At 30.4% G+C, this 18,981-nt stretch overlaps 3 protein-coding genes across 3 annotated transcripts; 2 read left to right on the top strand and 1 right to left on the bottom strand.

Annotated features, from left to right (window-relative positions):
* Window positions 1–375: 375 nt before the first annotated feature.
* LOC135955451 (uncharacterized) lies at window positions 376–1,428 on the bottom strand. The gene has a single exon (XM_065505802.1). The coding sequence runs from the start codon at window positions 1,426–1,428 to the stop codon at window positions 376–378; it is 1,053 nt and encodes a 350-aa protein (XP_065361874.1).
* Window positions 1,429–7,664: 6,236 nt separating this feature from the next.
* Window positions 7,665–9,338, top strand: LOC135955450 (uncharacterized). Its single transcript, XM_065505801.1, has one exon. It carries the CDS (start codon window positions 7,665–7,667, stop codon window positions 9,336–9,338), a length of 1,674 nt encoding a protein of 557 aa, XP_065361873.1.
* A 3,715-nt stretch (window positions 9,339–13,053) lies between these two features.
* On the top strand, window positions 13,054–14,754 carry LOC135955449 (uncharacterized). The gene has a single exon (XM_065505800.1). It carries the CDS (start codon window positions 13,054–13,056, stop codon window positions 14,752–14,754), a length of 1,701 nt encoding a protein of 566 aa, XP_065361872.1.
* Window positions 14,755–18,981: the final 4,227 nt, after the last annotated feature.

The raw sequence follows: 18,981 nt of genomic DNA, 5'->3' as shown, positions 1-18,981 counted from the left end.
GAATAAATATTTTGTAACGTAAGACATACGACTTCAAATTTTGACCTCCTCTAAATCAGAGTTCTCGACGGATCTTGTTGAAAATTTTTTTCTGAATTACTGTCCAATAGAACTAACCTTGGTGGAAATTTCGTCCCGATCGGATTTCAAAAGTTGGTTAAATTGACATGAAATCCCTCATATATGAAATACCAAAATAAAAATCGTGACAAATTTCAAAGTTAGCAGATGGAAACAGAAACTGCATCACAAAGGGTCGAAATATTATAGCACAGCGTCTAAAATATTAAATTAAATTTTTTGGGAATTTGCGGTATTTTATTGAATTTTATACACATGTATCTCATTAAAATAATATACAAAGTTAATACAAAACTATTTATTTACATACTTAAAATAAATCAATTCCAACAAAAGCACACTTAAAGCTAAAATCATGCCAAATACAAAACAGATCAAAGGAGCGTAGAAATAATCAAAACTAAGATATATACCACCATTATTCTCAGTATCATGGAAAAAACGTATTTCTCCACTTTGTATGCCATCAAAATTAGTATCCACCACAAATTTATAAAGAATCCCCGATTCCATTACATATTTCAAATAACGATTGAACAGCTGAATATAAGGCAAATCTCTGCGTACGGTAAAATACTCGGGCATGGTGTAGAGAACCTCATTGATTCTATACATGCGAGGAACTTTAAGAAAACGCTGTTGAAATAATATGAAAATAATTTTATCATGTAAGGCCATTAATAAATGAGTATTATTTAAATCACGATGAGCTTTATATAGATCAAAATAATCAATTAGTATGGCCTTTTTCATAATAACTTCAGGTATATTTGAAAGTGTTTGCAGATAATTATAATCCATTTTTCGTACAAGCAATTGTATATTTGTATTGTTTAAATCCTCAAGTTTTTCCACTTTGGTTCCGTAGATATCTTGTACCAATAAGCTGGACAATTTGGCCATATACAAATTGGTGAATATAAAACCATTAAGAAAGATTAGAGAATACACTAGTTTCTGGCGATTGGTTTTTATTTTGAAATTAAGCTGATTCTGATACAGGAATAAGGCAAGAACATAAAGAATTGATTTGGTAAAATCCACTTCATTGATATAATGTGGTCTGTAGTGAATAAAGGCAACTGCCAGAGCACAGAATACTAGCAGTAGGTGAATATAAAAAACGGTATCGTAGGTATAAGGCTGCATAAAATATTTACTTTTCGATAAGGGCGCGGGATAAGGCGCCATAATATATGATTTCACGAGCCATAAAACATCACTGCTGCCACCAGCATCCGGATCATATGTATGTAAAGATGTAGGTAAAATATCAATAGATTTATTGTTTACACCTTGTCTAACAGCCTCGATATTAAATGAGTTATAAACTGTGGGAAACTTCATGAATTGAAAATTGTAATGTTCTATAAAAATTTTAATAATTTTATATAAATAACCCGTATACACCAGTTTTCCAAATTTATTTCTGTACTGATAACTGCGTGGTGGTATAGCTAAGATGGGTACTGTCAAAGGATATCTTTGAAAATTAACTATATCCTTTCTCTCAACATATTCTTTTAGGTTAGAGATGCGATGCAACCTAATTTTAGGCACTGGATTGTAAGTATATAGCACACCCTGTACATAATATAAAACTTTGCTGTGGCCAGAGTACCAATTAATATTAGCTAGTTGCTATAAATCCTTTACTTGGGCTTCAGGATAAATCCATAAAATATGATTAAAGTACAAAATCTTTAGAAGCTGTTTTACAATGTCATAGACTCTATCCAGCTCAGAATGTTCTACCGTCACTATAGTCAGCATTTGATGATGGTGTAGTGTATTGATTTCCATATCATAATTCCTTGTTATTATTAGCTTAGGGATATTTAAAGATTTAATCACTTTCTCCATGTCCTGTGAAATTTCTAAGCCAACCACTGCATTCCATTCGATTTGAAGTTTCTCATTTAAATCACTGATTAAGCTTATCAGTTTCACTTGGTGTTGATTTTCAGCTGAGTTTAGTTTTCCATTCGAAATCATTGCAATTGTCAATAAAACAAAACAATTATTAAATTTCATTATTATTTCCATTTTCTGTGGCACGCTTTTGTTAAAGTGTCTCTTTCGTTTGTTCAATGTTTTGTAATGACTGATTGTAGTGTAAATTTACTTGTGATGGAATTTGAATATTTTGTTATTCATTTCTAGAAATGAATAGTTTTTAAAATAGTGGTTATTATTATTATTTAATGAATGTTTGAACTGCCATGAAATATGTATGAACATTTTAAATATTTATACCCTGCACCACCATAGTATGGTGGGTACTATGCATTTGTGCTGATATTTGTAATTAGCCAAGTACTTACCTAAATCATAATCACTTTCTGGATTCAACGATGTCCGTCCGTCTAGTTGGCTGGCAAATCATGCTACCTGATTTATGACGATCAGATCATAATTACTTATAATTCACATATAAGAACCACTTCCGAAAATCTCTTTAACATGCATAAATATTTTGCAAGTATTGAAATGGTGATGAAACTTATCTCAAATAAATTTTATCTGCAACTAATTCATGAATCTACATTTTTTGACGATCGGTCCACAATGGGTCATAGCTTGTATATAGCATGAACTTGGCTTGTGTTTAGAGAACGGGCACTTGAACAGTTCGAAACTGACCCTAATTTTCATCAAAAAATCATATTTAGCGATGAGGCCCATCAACAAACAAAATTGTCTAATTTTGGAAGATACCAATCCATATGAGGTCCAAGAGCATCCAATTTATCAGCGCATATTTCTTGAAGAACAACGTTGGCCAGGCCATCACAGACAACGGCGAGTGCAATAGGTCGATGATTTGGCCTGGAATGGATAATATGCACTGCAACGGCATGTGGTTTAAACAGGACGGCGCTACGCGCCATACAGATTATGCCACATTGGACATTCTGAATGAGCGATTTGTGGGCATGATCATCTCACGTAGAGGTATGTGAACCGAGATCGTGAAATTTGACCCCGTTAGAGGTTTTCTTGTGGGATTTTCTGAAGTCGCAGGTTTATGCGAAAAATCCACAAGCCACACGGGCTCTTAAAGCAATTTAATCGGTCAAATGCAGCCTGAATTATAAAAAAATAAAATTTTAAAATTACTGTTTGTGTATACTCGGTGTAGGGTATCATATATGTGGGCTTGACCTACTGTACGGTTTTACTTGTTTTTTAATGCATTAACAGTGTTTAAGGTTTGCTATTTATTATACCCTACACCATCATAATGGGGAGAGTATTATGCGTTTGTGCAGATGTTGTTAACGCCCAAAAATATTACCGATCGACTTAGAATTATTTTCTGAGTCGATTAAACGATGTCCGTCCGTCTGGTTGGCTGGCTGGCTGTCCATGTAAACCTTGTGCGCAGAGTACAGGTCGCAATTTTGAAGATATTTCGATCAAATTTGGTACATATTATTTTTTTCGCCCAAGGACCAAGCCTATTGAAACTGGTTGAAATCGGTCCATTATTTCACCTAGCCCCCATACAAATGTCCTTCCGAAATTGGACTTTATCGGTCATAAATGTTTAATTTATAAATGTATCTCCACAAATTGCGCTCCAAATAAGTTTTATATACACAAAATTCATGTCACCAAATTTTGTTACGATCGGTCCATAATTAGTCATAGCTCCCATATAGACCCGCTTCCGAAAATCACTTTAACGTGCATAAATCGCTTAAAAATGTTGGTATACTCACAAAATTCAACATAGTAAACTTTCATATAGACATAAATCACACGCGATTTCATGGTGATCGGTCCATAATTGGTCATAGTCCCATGGGAAGTGGGCCTTACTTCCGAAAATCACTCAAAAATATAAATTATTGAAATTTTAAAAGAATAATGTTTTTGCTCTTTTACTTAGTGTAGGGTATTATGTGGTCAGGCTTGACCGATCACACTTTCTTACTTGTTTTTAGCTGATTATAAATTATAATTTAGTATTATAATTAGGAAAGAGTGCGGTAATTTCGGAGCCGCTTTATCAGGGCAATCTTTTGACATTAAATGATTAATATTTATTTGAGCAAATTAATTTAAAATATCTAAATCTAAATTAACCTGTTAAGGACAATTGAAAAAAGTATGTGAATTTAAATCCAGCACAGAGAAAACAGATTCGTATTACCAATCGAATTTTTTGGTTCTAGCAACAGAAAATCAGTGAATAAAGAAGAATTTCGGTTGAAGCATCCAAACGTTTGTTACCCCTTCCAAAAATTTTGGTAGAATCATTTGATTGGCAACAAATTCGGTAGCTATCACGAATCTGTTTTTTTGTGTGTTTCTGTAATTGCAGATAATTTTATTACACTGCACGGTGGTAAATTCCGGCCAAAAATATTTTTTTTGGTTTTTTTAATTTTTATAAAATTTTGATGGTAAATTTTTCTTAACACTTCAGACAGTTAAAACAGTTAGCAGTTAACCATGGCACGTAGTTATTATGGAGTTTTTGCGTGTCCTTTTTATATGAAAGTGAAGTGATTATAATCCTATAGGAACTAGTTTTAAATCTATAGAAACTTAATTAAAATAAAAGTTTGAAAGGCCAGAACAAATTAAAAGGGCCTATTAGAGGTTAAGTGTAAATTACGTATAATACTGTGAAGTATCAAGAGTAAGTGCTATAAATTTCAGCTGCAAATATCTGCCATTCCAATAACCAGAATGATTACAGTGCCTTCATATTTTACACATTTTTTTTGTATTTTTTTTGGTCAATTTCAAAAATTATGTAAGTTTGAGAGTTATTTCGAAATTTGGATCATTTATGTTATTTTTAATTATAAACCTAACTGAAGCCATTTACAAAAATTATATACTTTTTTCGATACTTTTATAATGTCAATGTTTATTTCGCCAACTCCTGTATGCAATTTCTAATATTTTTTGAGATGGATCAAGTGTGTTTTTCTTAAATATACACCAAATTTCAGGCATTTACATGAATAACCTAAATGTTCGATAATTTTAAAACGTCCATGATTGTTTGGCCAAATCTTATATATAAGGGGCTTAGAGCACAAGGGGTTCAAGTGCCTTTTTTTCTAAAATTGAGTTAACATATGGAGTTAGTAGATGAAGTTCAGAGATGTTCATAGCACAAGAGTTGAATTTCGGATTCTCATCCGTTAGCGAGAAATGGAGACCAAATCTAGCACTTGTGATTAAAATACCTGTTTCGCTTGGAGCACAAGGGGTACATGTGCTCTAAGCTAATATTAAAATTCATTTTTCACATGGACTGAGTGAGTGAATTCAGATAAGTGATCAGCTGAAATCTAGCGAGTAATTCCATCACTTGTCATCAAAGCACCTGTTCAAATACCTTAGTGCAGTTTGTGGATTATTTGCCAAAAAAAGTAACATAAAATAATGGAATCGAGTATATTAATAATTGTTGATTGTCTATTATTTTTGGTACGTAAAACCATTACAAATTAGTGAATCTGAAAATTCTGAATCTGATCATCTCATACAAAGATGATCTTATGAATGTGCAAGAAAACTTCACCCAATAAACATGAAAGCTCGAAATGATGGCCCAGCCGTGCAGTTACTATCCCAACTTCCTCCAAAAAACAGCGTCAAACCCATAAAGCTCCAGAAATTCAAGAACCTACAGGATATTCTTTGCTATATACCACTAATTTACCATGAATGGTTTAAAGCACTTCCTCACGATAGAATGGAAGAAGTCAAAGTGAGGATGAAGATGAGTCTGATGAAGTCATGGAACCTGATTATGACGACTAAAAAATGTAACAAAGAACCATAAAAGCGTTTCTTAATAAAATGTTATTTAATAAAATTTAGTCTATTTGGTTTTCTTATTAGGTAATTTAGAAATTTAAAAAAAAAAAAATTAAAGCACAAGGGGTATAAGTGCGACTTTCCTTACTTCAAAGGTAATTTTAAGGTATTTCTATATATAAAAGATGCTATTTTTGTATCGTGTTAGATTAAAATATATCTCAGGATCTCTATTAATTAAAAAGTAATATTCCAGATAGCATCTAAAAATTTTTATTGTAAATTAACTTTAACCTCTTTTTTCTCATTATTAAACATTAGTCACTTGAATCCCTTGTGCTCTAAGCCCCTCATATGTAATCCGAAATTTTAATGATGAAATTTTTTTTCGATCACATATTTTATTCTTTATTTTTGGACTAAATTTCAGCCACTTACATGTAATTTTTTTTGATACTTTTAGAACGTCCTATATTCTCAATACATATACAAAATTTCAAACATTTTTATGAACAAATAAAAAAGTTATGGATTTTTGGCCGGAATTGAATTTTAGTTTGCCAGCCAGCCTGACGGACAGGTGGACTTCGTTTAATCGACTCAGGAAGTGATTCTATACTAATATTTTTAGGCGTTATGCTATGTATAGTTATTGTATAGACATTTTCTGACAATATTACAAGATCTGACAACCGTGTATACATAGCTTTACAAACATCAGCACAAATTAATAATACCCTTCCCACTATGGTATTTATACGCTAGAATATGTTTGCTGGCGAAATACACAACGAAAACTTGACATAAAATTTTTTTACGCGATTTTTATTTTTAAATTCGCAAAAAAAAATTTATAAAAAAAGAAATAAAGAAAATTCGGGCACGAACCTACCCTGATATATTTATACCAATGATTTATTTGCCATAATTTGTTCCCAAAATTAAGAGATTAAGCGATTTATAAATAGCAATCAGCTGTTAAATTATTCGAACTAACGTTGTAAAATTGTTATATATTACGAATATTTCATGATGATCTCAGATGTTTCATTATTCAGTTTTTTTTTTAGAAACTTCTACATATTAATATTTGTCTTTGATGAGAAAAAAAAAAGAATTTAAAGACGACTATTCCAACTGTTATGAATTCGTACCTTTCTGTTTTTTTAATACAACGTCAAATGTTAACAAAATATGCAGTTTCATTATCGACATCTATTTCTGAAAAGTACAAAAAGTGTTGACTAGAATTACGAAAATGTACTAGTGAATCTCTGGTTCCAGTGTCTACATATGGTCCCAAAAGAAGTACCTAGTCCATAGTAGGCTTCAAATTACACGCACATGTTAAATGCATTGTCTGGGTTATAATAAGTAACTAGTACTGGCGACAGTTTTAATAGTATTTCCTGCTGGGATATTAGCAATAAATTACTTTACGTATACGTAACATCGGTATTAAAAACAAAGTTATGTTAATTATACGTAACACTATTATGAATTAATATTTGGTAGTTTACGTATATCTAACTTCGTCTGTTGTCTGATCAAAAAAGAGGTTAATTTGTTAAATTAATTTAAGGGTTAATTTGATTACATATTTCAACAATGTTTTGAGCCCTAGTGAAAGTGTAAAACTCATACAGCAACTAATAATAAAACAAATATTCAAGTGAAAAGTTTGTTTCGAAACGCTGCTAATACAAATGCATAAAGACATTTTATTATTGCTCGCAATACTTTTCAATGGGAAGCACTATTTAGCTGAAAGAAATTTAATTAATCTAATTAATGACATGAACAAACATCTCAACATTGAATGGAATATTATTATTAAACAGAACTCTTTGAACAATTTGGAAATGGAGGATTTTCTAAGGAAAACAGAAAAATCAATACTACTAAAAACGACTAGAGAAAATATGGAAAATGAAACAGAAATACACAATATTTTCAGTCATAATGTTATGACTGTAATTTTTCAGGAAGAAAAGCATTTGGAATTTATAATTAAATCGTTGGTAAAAATATTAAAATTAATACATTTTACTACTGTATTATGGATTATTGATACTGATAAAGAGCAACTGGAATATCTACAACAAATATCTCAACTATGTTGGTATCATGGATTTGTACGAGTTTTATTTCTTCACAATGAACATATTTATACTTATAATCCATTGCCGCTTTTAAAGGTTTTGAAATTGTCTTCTATACAGGAGTTTTATGATAATAAGGATATTGTAAATTATCATCAACATCCCTTTAGATTTCCAATAACTTCAAGTCCACCACGCTGCTATCGTTATAGAGATTCTCATGGAAATTTTATCTATGCCGGCTATTTTTATAAAATTTTAATCAATTTCATACAACAATATAATTTCAAATTCATTGAATATCCGAATGACTACCATACCGATCATATGGAAGATCTTCTTATAGATTTGGGATCTGGTAAAATGGATGCTATTCCCTTTATGGCCTATCGAAATCCGAATTTTACCGCTTCTGATGTACTAAGGAATGTCCATGCTATCATAGTTGTGCCTAATGCTAAACCAATTCCAAAATATCAATATTTTGAAAAGCCATTTAAAAATGAAATATGGATTATATATTTACTATTAGTATTGCTAAGCTCCACAGTTCTTGTTTTTATTGTGTATTTTAAAGGCATCAAAGTGGATTTTTCAAAATCATTACTCTACGTCTTAAGTTTGGCTATATATCAACATCATCTAAATATCTTCAAAAATTCCAATCTCATCAGCAATTCGGTATATATTTGCCTGTTTCTTTATGGCTTTATTATGGTGCAAATGTATCTATGTAAACTATCCAGCATGTTAGTATTGACCATCTATGAGCCTCAAATTAAAACCATAATGGATATAAACTCCACTGATTTGAAAATGTTTATGTGGACCAATGATTTAATGCATTTCAGTTCTGTGTCCGCTATGTCACCTATAATCTTCCAACGTATTATACCTACAAACGCCATTGATGTGGATACTAAACGTCGTGGCCTGAACATTTCTTTCTTTCATATGGGCTTTGAGGACAAAATCCATTTCTTTATGCTGCAACAGAAGTTTCTTAAAGTTCCATTGGTGCAGCAGATAGATGGAGTTGTTATTACAGAACAAATTTGTTTCACAATGCGTCATAATCTACCCTTTATTCAATTATTTAATCGTTATCTGAAATATATGGACGATTCTGGTTTACTGCGAAAGATTTTGAATGACATCGAATGGGATGGCGTACAGAGTGGAGAAATTAGTTATTTTAAGGATACCGCAAATGATAATGATCATCTTTTAACATTGGAATACTTCTATGCACCTTTGGTTTTATATTTCGGTGGTGTGATTTTGTCAGTTATTGTATTTTTAATGGAAATTGTATATTATAAGTTTAAATTGAGATTATTTAAAATTAATAAATCAAATTTGGCATAAATTTACATTTGATTTATTGTAACAATGATATTTTGTAAAACATTAAAAGAAAATGCTAATAATAATACCCTACATAGTGGGGAGGGTATAATGGGTTTGTGCAGATGTAACGCCCAAAAATATTAGTCTAACACCCATCTTAAAGTACACCGATCGACTTAGAATCACTTTCTGAGTCGATTAAATATGTACATTCGTCCATCCATCCGTCCGTCTGGCTGTCCATGTAAACCTTGTGCGCAAAGTACAGTTCGCAATTTTGATGATATTTCATTAAAATTTGGTATGTACTAGGGTATTCAATTAATCGGGTTTCTGGTTTAATCGAGCAAATAATTAATCGGGGTATAGATTTAATCGGTTAATTTTAAATTATTCGATTAACCGAATAATTTCTATTTAGATTAAAAACTGATAATAAAACTATGGATTTTGTGTTCTTATTTAAGTATTTTATTAATAAAATGAACAAAAACATAGAAAACAAGTAAAAGAGCTATACTCGGCTGTGCCGAATCTTATTAATTTAAAAAAAATTAAAAAAACGACTTTGGAAAAAAAAATTTTGTTTACCTAAAAATATTTAAAATTTGTATTTTGAAGTAAAATTTGGTGTAGTGTATATAAGTCGTTTTTTTAATTTTTTCTAAAATTTTAGAAAAAAAATTTTGTTTTTAAATTTTTTGGTGAAAAAAAAATTCGGGTTAAAAAATATTTTTTACCTATTTTGACCCATTGTAGGTACAACTTACTATGGTCTTATATCCGTCGTTGCAAAGGTCTTTGGGATATCTATCATTAGATATCCATATTGTCTATATTAATGACTTAGTAATCCAGATATATGTCAAAAATCGAGGTTGTCCTAATTTTTTCCTCATATCTCAGCCATTTGTGGACCGATTTTGCTGATTTTAAATAGGAAACTTCTTGAAAGCATGTCTGACAGAATTATTGAAGATTTGGATCCCGAAGATATCTGGGGTCTTCAGAAAATTGATTTCATCATTGGAGTCCTTTTTGAATTTTTTTAGATTTTTAATACTTTTACTAATTTCGATAAGTTCTGGTAAAAGACTCGTTTCAGTAGTGTTTCCAGTTTCGTCTATTATCATGTTCTCATCCGTCAAATACATGCAAATTAAATATGTCAGTTGTTATAGTCACTAAACATATTTCTTGGATGTTCGAAAAAATATGAAATTTTACTTTGACATTTGCATTTAAATTAAAACGGAAAAATAAATCAAAAAAAAATATGTTAAACTGCAAAAATAAGAAATTTCGGTTAATCGGTTAACCGACACAAATTAATCGGTTTATTTGTTATTTGAAAATCGGCATTTTTGAATTATTCGAACAGTTAACCGACAAAAATTAATCGGTTAACCGATTAACGGTTAATCGTTTGAATACCCTAGTATGTACTTATAATTTTTTCAGCCCAAGGACCAAGCCTATTGAAACTGGCAATCGATCTATTATTTCACCTAGCCCCCATACAAATTGGACTTTATCGGTTATATATGTTTAAGTTATATAGGTATCTACAGAAGTTTAGCTCCAAATAAGTTTTATATATACGGAATTTATGTCAACAAATTCATAATTCAGGCTGACCAATGTCAATGGTTATGTAGGCTTTGAGGGCCGCTGTGGCTTATTCGCATAGACCTGTGACTTAAGAAAACCACACTCAAATTGCACTATCTCGGTGGCCAGATCACATAGCACTTACAAAATGTTCTATGTGACATAATCTGTTGAAACCACATTTCATTACTGTCCATATCATCCAATAGAGGCCAAAAGAAGTTGGTAATCATCGACCAATAGCACTCGCCATTGGCGGTAATGAGCTGGCCAACGTTGTTCTCAATGAAATATGGAGCGATGACGCCTATAACCCAAAATCCGCACGATATTGTGACTTTTTCGGGATAAATTGGTTGCTCTTGGATCTGATATGGGTTGGTATCATCCCAAATTCGACAGTATAGTTTGTTGACATACCACAGTGGGACAGAATCGAAATTTTTTGGAAATAAATCTAAACAACTGGTCCGATCTGGATATATTTTTACATGAGCGTAACCAAGGAGTATTTAAGTTATTGAAATGGGATCTACAAATTTTCCAGGAGCGGAGCTATGGGACTCAAATTAGGGTACCGTCGACATGTAAAATTTTTAAACCCATGCCATTTTTTTGTTTCCCATCCGATTTCAAAGATTTTTATATTTTTGGTCTTAAAAAAACATACTATTTATTTTTTATAATTTCCGAGTTATAAGCATTTCAAAATTGAAATTTTAAAATTCGGCCATACCTTGGTAAACATTTTTAAAAATATAGGGCATACTTTTGAACCGAATGGACTCGATTTTTTTTGTTAGTTAGTCAAGTAAATTACTAATAACATAAAAGTGCAATATAAATTATGAATCCAAAAATAAACAATTTTCAATTAAAAAATTAAAAAAAGTATTAGATTTTTGCCTTAACTCTTTTTCTATTTAAAAAAAAAACTTTCTTTAAGAACATATAACCATTTTATGTCTTTCTGTAAGGTAGTTTTAGGGAAAAGATTTTGTTATAAAAAAACATGTCCAATTTTACGATTATGTCGCCACTAAGTTCTTCGGAATTTGACATATTTTTTATAAAAATTTAAAATTTGGGCCACATGTTCTTAAATCCCAAAGCTGGGATTATAAAACGGAAAGCCGCCTTGGAAACCTTGATGTGTTCTCTATTTAACTCCAAAGTAAAAACTTGAGGATTTAAACAACACAAATTTACAATTGCTTGTACGAAAAATCCATTATAATTATCTGCAAACTCTTTCAAATATACCTGAAGTTATTGTAAAAAAGGTAATAGTAATTGGCAATTTTGATCTGTATAAAGCTCATCGCGATTTAAATAATAATAATTTACTAATGTTTTTACATGGCAATGATGTCTTTTCTATTTAAATCCAAAGTATTTTCCCAGCCGCTGAAGCACATCGATTGCTCTCCAAAGCATATTTATGGTGAATGTGTTTCAACGTGCGAGAAATGGTTAGTTCGGTTCAGATGTGGTGATTTTGATACGGAAGACAATGATCTCCTAGGCCAGATAAAATTGTTTGAAGACCAAGAATTGGAGGCATTACTCAACCAGAGATTGCGAAATCATTGGGAGCAACTCAAGCACTAATTTTAAAACGTTTATGAGCAAGAGGATTCAGCCTATATTTAGATGTGTTATATGTGGAAAAACGTCTGTGGATACCTATATAAATCAGACATTTATTATCGATAAAGTCCTATTACGGGGGACATGAAGGCCAAGTGAAATACTTAATAGACCGATTTCAAACAATTTTAATAGTCGACCATCAGTATGATTTAAGGTGTGAGTTAGGCTAATAGTTTTTGGGCTTTACAAACATTAGCACAAACTCACCCTGATATGATGGTGTAGGGTAGAAACGTTTAAAATTTTCACATTTCATGACAGTTACAACAATGTATTTAGAAATAATAACACTATTTAAAAAACTATTGATTTCTAGAATTGAATACCAAACTATTCAAATTCCAAACACTAATAAATTTACACTACAATCAATCACTACAAAGCATTGAACAAACGGAAGAAAAGTGAACAACAGAAAATGGAATTAAAAATGAAATTTAACAAGTGTTTTGCTTTATTTATAATTGCAATGATTTCGAGTGGAAAACTAAACTCAGCCGAAAATCAACATCAAGAGCAACTGATAAGTGTAATCAGTGATTTAAATGAGAAACTCAAAATCAAATGGAATGCAGTGGTTGGCTTAGAAATTTCACAGGATATGGAGAAAGTGATTAAATCTTTAAATATCCCTAAGCTAATAATAACAAGGAATTATAATATGGAAATCAATACACTACACCATCATCAAATGCTAACTATAGTGGCGGTAGAACATTCAGAGCTAGATAGAGTTTATGAAATTGTAAAACAGCTTCTAAAGATTTTATACTTTAATCATATTTTATGGATTTATCCTGAAGCCCAAATAAAGGATTTATTTCAACTAGCTAATATTAATTGGTACTGTGGCCACAGCAAAGTTTTATATTATGTACAGGGTGTGCTGTATACTTACGATCCAGTGCCTAACATTAGATTGCATCGCATATCTAACCTAAAAGAATATGTTGAGAGAAAGGATATAGTGGATTTTCAAAGATATCCTTTGACTGTGCCCATCGTATCTTTACCTCCACGCTGTTATCAGTACAGAAATAAATTTGGAAAACTAGTGTATACGGGTTATTTATATAAAATTATCAGAATTTTTATAGAACATTACAATTTTCAATTCAAGAATTTTCCCGTAGTTTATAACTCACTTAATATGGAGGCTATCAGACAAGGTGTAAACAATAAATCTATTGATATTTTACCTACATCTTTACATATATATGATCCTGTTGCTGGTAGCAGCAGTGATGTTTTATGGCTCGTGAAATCATATATTCTGGCACCTTATCCCGCTTCCTTATCGAAAACTAAATATTTTATGCAGCCTTATACCTCCGATACCGTTTTTTATATTCACCTACTGCTAGTATTCTGTGCTCTGGCTGTTGCCTTTATTCACTACGGACCTCATTATATCAATGAAGTGGATTTTACCAAATCAATTCTTTATGTTCTTGCCTTATTCCTGTATCAGAATCAGCTTAATTTCAAAATAAAAACCAATCGCCAGAAACTAGTATATTCTCTAATCTTTCTTAATGGTTTTATATTCACCAATTTGTATATGGCCAAATTGTCCAGCTTATTGGTACAAGATATCTACGGAACCAAAGTGGAAAAACTTGAGGATTTAAACAATACAAATATACAATTGCTTGTACGAAAAATGGATTATAATTATCTGCAAACTCTTTCAAATATACCTGAAGTTATTATAAAAAAGGCAATAGTTATTGACAATTTTGATCTGTATAAAGCTCATCGTGATTTAAATAATACTCATTTGCTGTTGGCCTTACAGGACAAGATTGTTTTTTTATTATTTCAGCAGCGTTTTCTTAAAGTTCCTCGCATGTATAGAATCAATGAGGTTGTTTTCACCATGCCCCAGTATTTTACAGTAGGCAGAGATTTGCCTTATATTCAGCTGTTCAATCGTTATTTGAAATATGTAATGGAATCGGGTATTCTTAACAAATTTGTGATGGATACTAATTTTGATGGCATACAAAGTGTAGAAATACGATTTTTAAATGACACTGAGAATAATGGCGGTATATATCTTAGTTTTGATTATTTCTACGCTCCTTTGATCTGTTTTGTATTTGGCATGATTTTAGCTTTAAGTGTGCTTTTGTTGGAATTGATTTATTTTAAGTATGCAAATAAATAGTTTTGTATTAACTTTGTATATTATTTTAATGAGAGACAAAATTCAATAAAATACAAATAATGAATTGTTTGATTGTTCTTTATTTTATTTCATTGTTATATGATGTAATAAAATTTTTAATTTCATAGAATTTTCATCAAAATTTCGACAAGAATTTTTATTAAATAAAATTATATTAAAAAGTGCTACTATATTTCGACCCCTATTTACAATTTACATATAATTCAATAATCATTAATATTTCCTATACTGAATTCGATATTACGGAAATTCGTTCCTTTTTTACAAAATTTTAAATGAAAAAAAATATAATACGATTTTTATTTCTATATTTCTAACATCATGAATTCAAGACATCACTAACAACTGCACTTCACTTGGACATTTCAATTTCTATTTGTATTTACATATTTTATTTTCGAAAATTCTCTAATTTAATTTTTGGAAAAATTAAAAAAATGTGGTAAAAATGCCTTCTTTAGACTACTTAGTTCAAAAAATTTGTTACAAAAAGGCATTAATGGTGCAATTTACAGATGCTCTTTTGGAAAAGTTCTACAACTAAAATTTTAAATTTGTTCAATTGTTTAGTACTAATTTTCTTTATCCTCTTGAAGTTTGAATTTTAAATTTGTTAGCTTTTCCAATATTATCAATGGATTTTGTTTCTATAACACTTAATATTTAATAAATTATCACAAAACCGACCGAAACCGATCGGTTTTCAATTTTTTAAAAACGAAACCGCGGTTTTAAAAATCCTCGGTTTTTTAGAAACTCTAGTGTAGAGCTCGACCATAAGTTTGCTTTTTTTTAATAAAAATAAATTGAATGAATTAATAAAACTAATTTTTTTGGAAATATTTTGAAAGATAAAACTTAATCCTTTCAGACATGACTACATTTATTAAAATCGAATGACGCCTTCCAAAATTATTCGATCCTGAATATAGCAAAGTTTTAACTCAAATACACGTATACGATGTAGAATTTACCTCATATACTGTGCAGCTAAGAGTAAAATGTAGACTTTAAATTCAAATTAGTTAAAAATTCTATGAGATTATTCTATTTCCCCACTTGCCTTTAATATAGTGTTTTATCAGCATATTTTTTTAATGTAAAGATATTATATCATTGTTTCTAAATGTTCATATTGATAGTACAATAAATAAACAATATATCAGAAAGAGTTATTGGCATTAAATGATTAATATTTATGTGAGGAAATAAATTTAATATATCTCGATCTAAATTAACCTTTTAATGGCAATTAAAAGTAAAATAAAAACTTAGAGACGCATAATTTTTACGAAAATATAAACAGTGGAGGGGATCAGCCTTTGTTGCAAAACTCTCAATATTCAATATGCAAAGTGGGTTAATTATGTTTTAAGTAAATATTTTTTCGTTTTCGATTTTCACAAAAATAGATACACAATTCATTGCTCATTTAATTATTGTTCGTATGTTAGAGTTAAGGGTTAAATTTTTAAAATTAGATTAAAGATTAATTTATTTAATTCAATATTTTTTGCGCTTTAGTAAAAGTGTGAAACTCATACAGCAACTAATAGTAAATGAAATATTCAAGTGAATAGTTTGTTTTGAAATATTTCTAATAAAAATGCATACAAATATTTTAATATTGCTCGCATTACTTTTCTATGGGAAGTACAATTTAGCTGAAGGAAATATTTTATTTTATTATTTATTAATAGATATAAAAGAAAATTGTTGTTTGTACAAATTATTACAATTTACAATAGTATTATCTATAAATGGCCTAACATAATGTTTTGAGCCAGATTGGCAATTACAATTAAAATTTACAAAAAAATTGCTTGATTTAAGATTTTTGTTATAATTAAAAATTGTTATTCAAATTCATTTAAAATTAATCTGCGATATTTTAAGGATGATTCTAAAAATATGTATAATGAATGAAAGTTATACCCATTGAGAATAAACAGCACCTCTTCCAAACTAAGATGGACTTTTCCAAAAAGTTTCAGTCTCAGTTCTTTGAATATTGGGCAAACACCAACAAAGTGATATGTGTCTTCAGCTTGATTTAGATTACATAAAGTGCACATAGTAACATTATTATTAGAGTATGATCTGGCGTTAAGGTTAAGTAATCCACCTCTAGCTTTTATTATCAGACTAGTCCTATAGGCTGAGAAATCGTTTGCGAGCAGTGGCATGACACTAAAATTGAGATGACAGTACAAGTCATGATGTAGCGAGTTTGTTGCTTTATATACATTTTCATCGCGTTCTTTTCTTTCAAGCGTTTGCAATATTATTTTCCAGTCAGAGCACAGTGGTTTATTAAGGTTATGTGGAGTATATTGTAGGTACAGTCTAAGGTTATACCATTCGTTAGCCCAGCTGATTTTTTGCGCAAAAATAGCCTCAGCTAAAATCCGAGGTAGTTCTTTGTTGATGCATATTAAAGACTCTATTTATGTAGCAGAAGTGTAATTTTAAGGTTGAAATGTATAAAGATGGTAGTCCTGTTTCTAAGTATACCATGTAGTTAGGAGTTGTTGAAGGTAAATTTAACATTTTTTTAATAAAGAAGCGAAACAACTTTTCAACTTCGTCATATTTTACATAACCCCACACTTGAGCAGCATAAAACATAATTGAACGTGAGGCTGACTGAAATATTTTTAGCTTGTTTGATTTTGAAATTTTTGGGTGATTTATATATTTTATCCAGGTTGTGTTAATGGCTAATTTAGAAACAGAGAGTCTGTTTACTAGATGTTTCTTAAATGACAGGTTAAAAGTAATGTCCACGCCAAGATATTTATAACTGTTAACAATTTCAATATCTTTGTTGCCAAAATGCCATTTTAAATGTTTAGAAATTCTTGTTGCTCGACGAAATATCATTATTTTTGATTTATTTAAATTAACCGTCAGGTTCCAACTTAAACAGTAATTGTATAATGCATCAATCATACCTTGTAAAACGTCTGGGGAATCTGCAAAAATGACTATGTCATCAGCATTACTTGGAATTGATGAGTCTAATTTTTTGAATAGTGGCATTAATATTGATTTGCGAAAACACGACGGATTATTTTCATGTAGAAATATTATGTTAAAAATGGACAAAATTTCATGCATGAAAGATGCGGGAGCTGAAGGAAATATAATTAACCTAATTGAAGACATGAACAAACATCTCAACATTGTATGGAATATAATTATAGGACAGCCCTCTGTGAACAATCGGGAAATGGATACTATTCTGAGGAATACAGATAAATCAATAGTACTAAAAACGGCTAAAGAAAACGTGGAACACAACAAAGGAATACACAACATTTTCAGTCATAATGTAATGACCATCATTTTTCATGGAGAGTGGTATTCTGATTTGAAAAATGATAAAATGCACAATTTGGAAATAATAATTAAATCGTTGGTAAAAACTTTAAAGTTAATACATTTTACTACTGTATTATGGATTATTGATACTGAGAAAGATCAACTGGAACATCTACAACAAATATCTCAACTATGTTGGAATCATGGATTTGTACGAGTTTTATTTCTTCACAATGAACGTATTTATACTTATAATCCCTTGCCGTTTTTAAAGGTTATGAAATTGTCCTCCATGCAAGAGTTTTATGACAAAAAGGATATGGTAAATTATCATCAATATCCCTTTAGATTTCCAATAACTTCAAGTCCACCACGCTGCTATCGTTATATAGATTCTCATGGAAATCTTATTTATGCTGGCTATTTTTTTAAAATTTTAATCAATTTTATTCAACAATATTATTTCAAATTCATTGAATATCCGAATGATTATAATAGCGATAATATAAACGGTCTTCTAACAGATCTGGCATTTAGTAAAATGGATGCTGTACCATTTATGGGCTATCCCAATCCGAATTTTATGTATTGGGCAATGTCAATGTAGTCATAATGGTACCTAATGCTAAACCAATTCGAAAGTATCAATATTTTAAAAAACCCTTTAAAAAGGAAATATGGTTTCTATATATTATATTAGTACAGCTACGCTCGGTAGTGCCTGTTTTTATATTGTATGTTAAAGGCATTAAAGTGGATTTCTCAAAATCTTTGCTCTACGTCTTAAGTTTGTCTATATATCAACATCACATAAAGATCTTTAAAAAATCCAACCTCATCAGCGATTCAGTGTATATTTGCCTGTTTCTTTATGGCTTTATG

The sequence above is a fragment of the Calliphora vicina genome, chromosome 3 (assembly GCF_958450345.1).
Source record: "Calliphora vicina chromosome 3, idCalVici1.1, whole genome shotgun sequence".
Classification (NCBI taxonomy): Eukaryota; Metazoa; Arthropoda; class Insecta; order Diptera; family Calliphoridae; genus Calliphora; species Calliphora vicina.
Note: the sequence above shows the minus strand (reverse complement) of the source record. Positions and strands in the feature narration are given on the sequence as shown.

Excerpts from the sequence above, each read along its gene's own strand:
- LOC135955449 (XM_065505800.1), top strand. The coding sequence starts at position 13,054 with ATGATTTCGAGTGGAAAACTAAACTCAGCCGAAAATCAACATCAAGAG.
- LOC135955451 (XM_065505802.1), bottom strand. The coding sequence starts at position 1,428 with ATGAAGTTTCCCACAGTTTATAACTCATTTAATATCGAGGCTGTTAGA.
- LOC135955450 (XM_065505801.1), top strand. The coding sequence starts at position 7,665 with ATGAACAAACATCTCAACATTGAATGGAATATTATTATTAAACAGAAC.